This window comes from Triticum aestivum, chromosome 5D (assembly GCF_018294505.1).
Source record: "Triticum aestivum cultivar Chinese Spring chromosome 5D, IWGSC CS RefSeq v2.1, whole genome shotgun sequence".
NCBI lineage: Eukaryota > Viridiplantae > Streptophyta > Magnoliopsida > Poales > Poaceae > Triticum > Triticum aestivum.
Genome location: NC_057808.1, coordinates 507,761,732 through 507,763,088, shown reverse-complemented (window position 1 = coordinate 507,763,088; position 1,357 = coordinate 507,761,732). Strand labels below are relative to the sequence as shown.

Genomic DNA, 1,357 nt, shown 5'->3' with positions numbered 1-1,357 from the left:
TGCACGGCTCATAAGGAACAGCGAGCTGAGATCATGATAAACTGACCAACACACTTATAAAATTAACGCTTACAAAAATAAGCAGATTACCCCTATACAGCACGCATGTACGTTTATCACATTATTATTCAGCTACCTCTGCCTCGGAGACGGCCGGGCATAGTAACGACGTTGACACAGCAAGGGATCGACTTCAAAGCTGAAAGTTGAACGCAAAGTAATAACTCGATTCACCATGCGTAATTAACGATCCATCACCAGCCGTACGTAGCGGAACCACTATGCATGCACGCATGCTTCAGGGGGACGTGTCAAGGTCGGACCACTTGATGTCCGCCTGGCCAAGACTGGGGTCAAGACGGAAGTTACGCCAGATATGGATGGACGCGCCCACCTCGTTATCGCAGCCGGCGCACTCGTCGACGACCATGGCGTTTATGTTAAGATTGCCAGAGTTGGCGATGCGGATGGTCTTGCCGCACCGAGCCCCGCCGGCGTACCACTCCGAAGACAGCGACACCACGTACTCCTCGTCGCTGTGGTACTGGCCGTCGCACGATGCCGGCCCGCCACCCCCCTCTCCTTGCTGGAAGCCGTTCACGGTCATCACGGCCGGGACGTTCTGTCGAAGCTCGAACTTGGTCGTCCCTGCGGCGTGGCGCGCGGAGACGGCGCACGTCACCTGCAGGAAAACCAGAACGATGCCGAAAATCACTGCGAGCTTGGTAGTGTTTGCCATCGTAGATATTGACTTCCTGCTTGCGGCGCTTATGAGTACTTATTTGTGCTTCTCAATGCTGTTGGGTGAAGGAGTTTATATAGGCTCGTGTTACAGCGTGCAGACAAAGTCGAGGGACGTAGTTACACATGTCCATGCCGCCCTCGGTCGTCCTCGTGCTACTCGTCTAAGCTCACAGAAAGTAACGCCTCTCTTCCCCATGTGCCCGACCAAAATGGTTCTCCTCCATCGTTGAAACCACGCATGTTTTTGGATCTCATGGCGTTGGAAGATGGAGATGTATTATTTTGGGTGGAGTTAGAGAGCTAGTAGGATTCTACTCATGGATCCGAAATGCAAAGCGTTAAAGCAGCGCATGTTTTTGTGAGAGTAATCCAGACGTGTTAGTAGATATGAAAGTTTAGCATTGAGTCAGCTTGCGTACCATGATTACTAAACCGTATCCTAGTAGTCTCCGTAGAAGCGTTCAGTATCCTAGCTAGTCCTTCACGTACTAATCGGAGGTCTCAAGTTGGGTTGTGAGTCCACTTGTAAGCAAGGGTAGTTGTGAGTTCTAAACCACGAGGAATTTAGGAAAGCAACAAAGAAAACTATATATAAGCGGGAAAACGGGCTGAT

At 50.8% G+C, this 1,357-nt stretch overlaps 1 protein-coding gene across 1 annotated transcript; it reads right to left on the bottom strand.

Moving 5' to 3' along the window:
• Positions 1–298: 298 nt before the first annotated feature.
• Positions 299–739, bottom strand: LOC123121046 (putative ripening-related protein 7). The gene has a single exon (XM_044540984.1). It carries the CDS (start codon positions 737–739, stop codon positions 299–301), a length of 441 nt encoding a protein of 146 aa, XP_044396919.1.
• Positions 740–1,357: the final 618 nt, after the last annotated feature.

What these genes read in the sequence shown, in the direction of transcription:
- LOC123121046 (XM_044540984.1), bottom strand. Translation starts at nt 739, where the DNA reads ATGGCAAACACTACCAAGCTCGCAGTGATTTTCGGCATCGTTCTGGTT.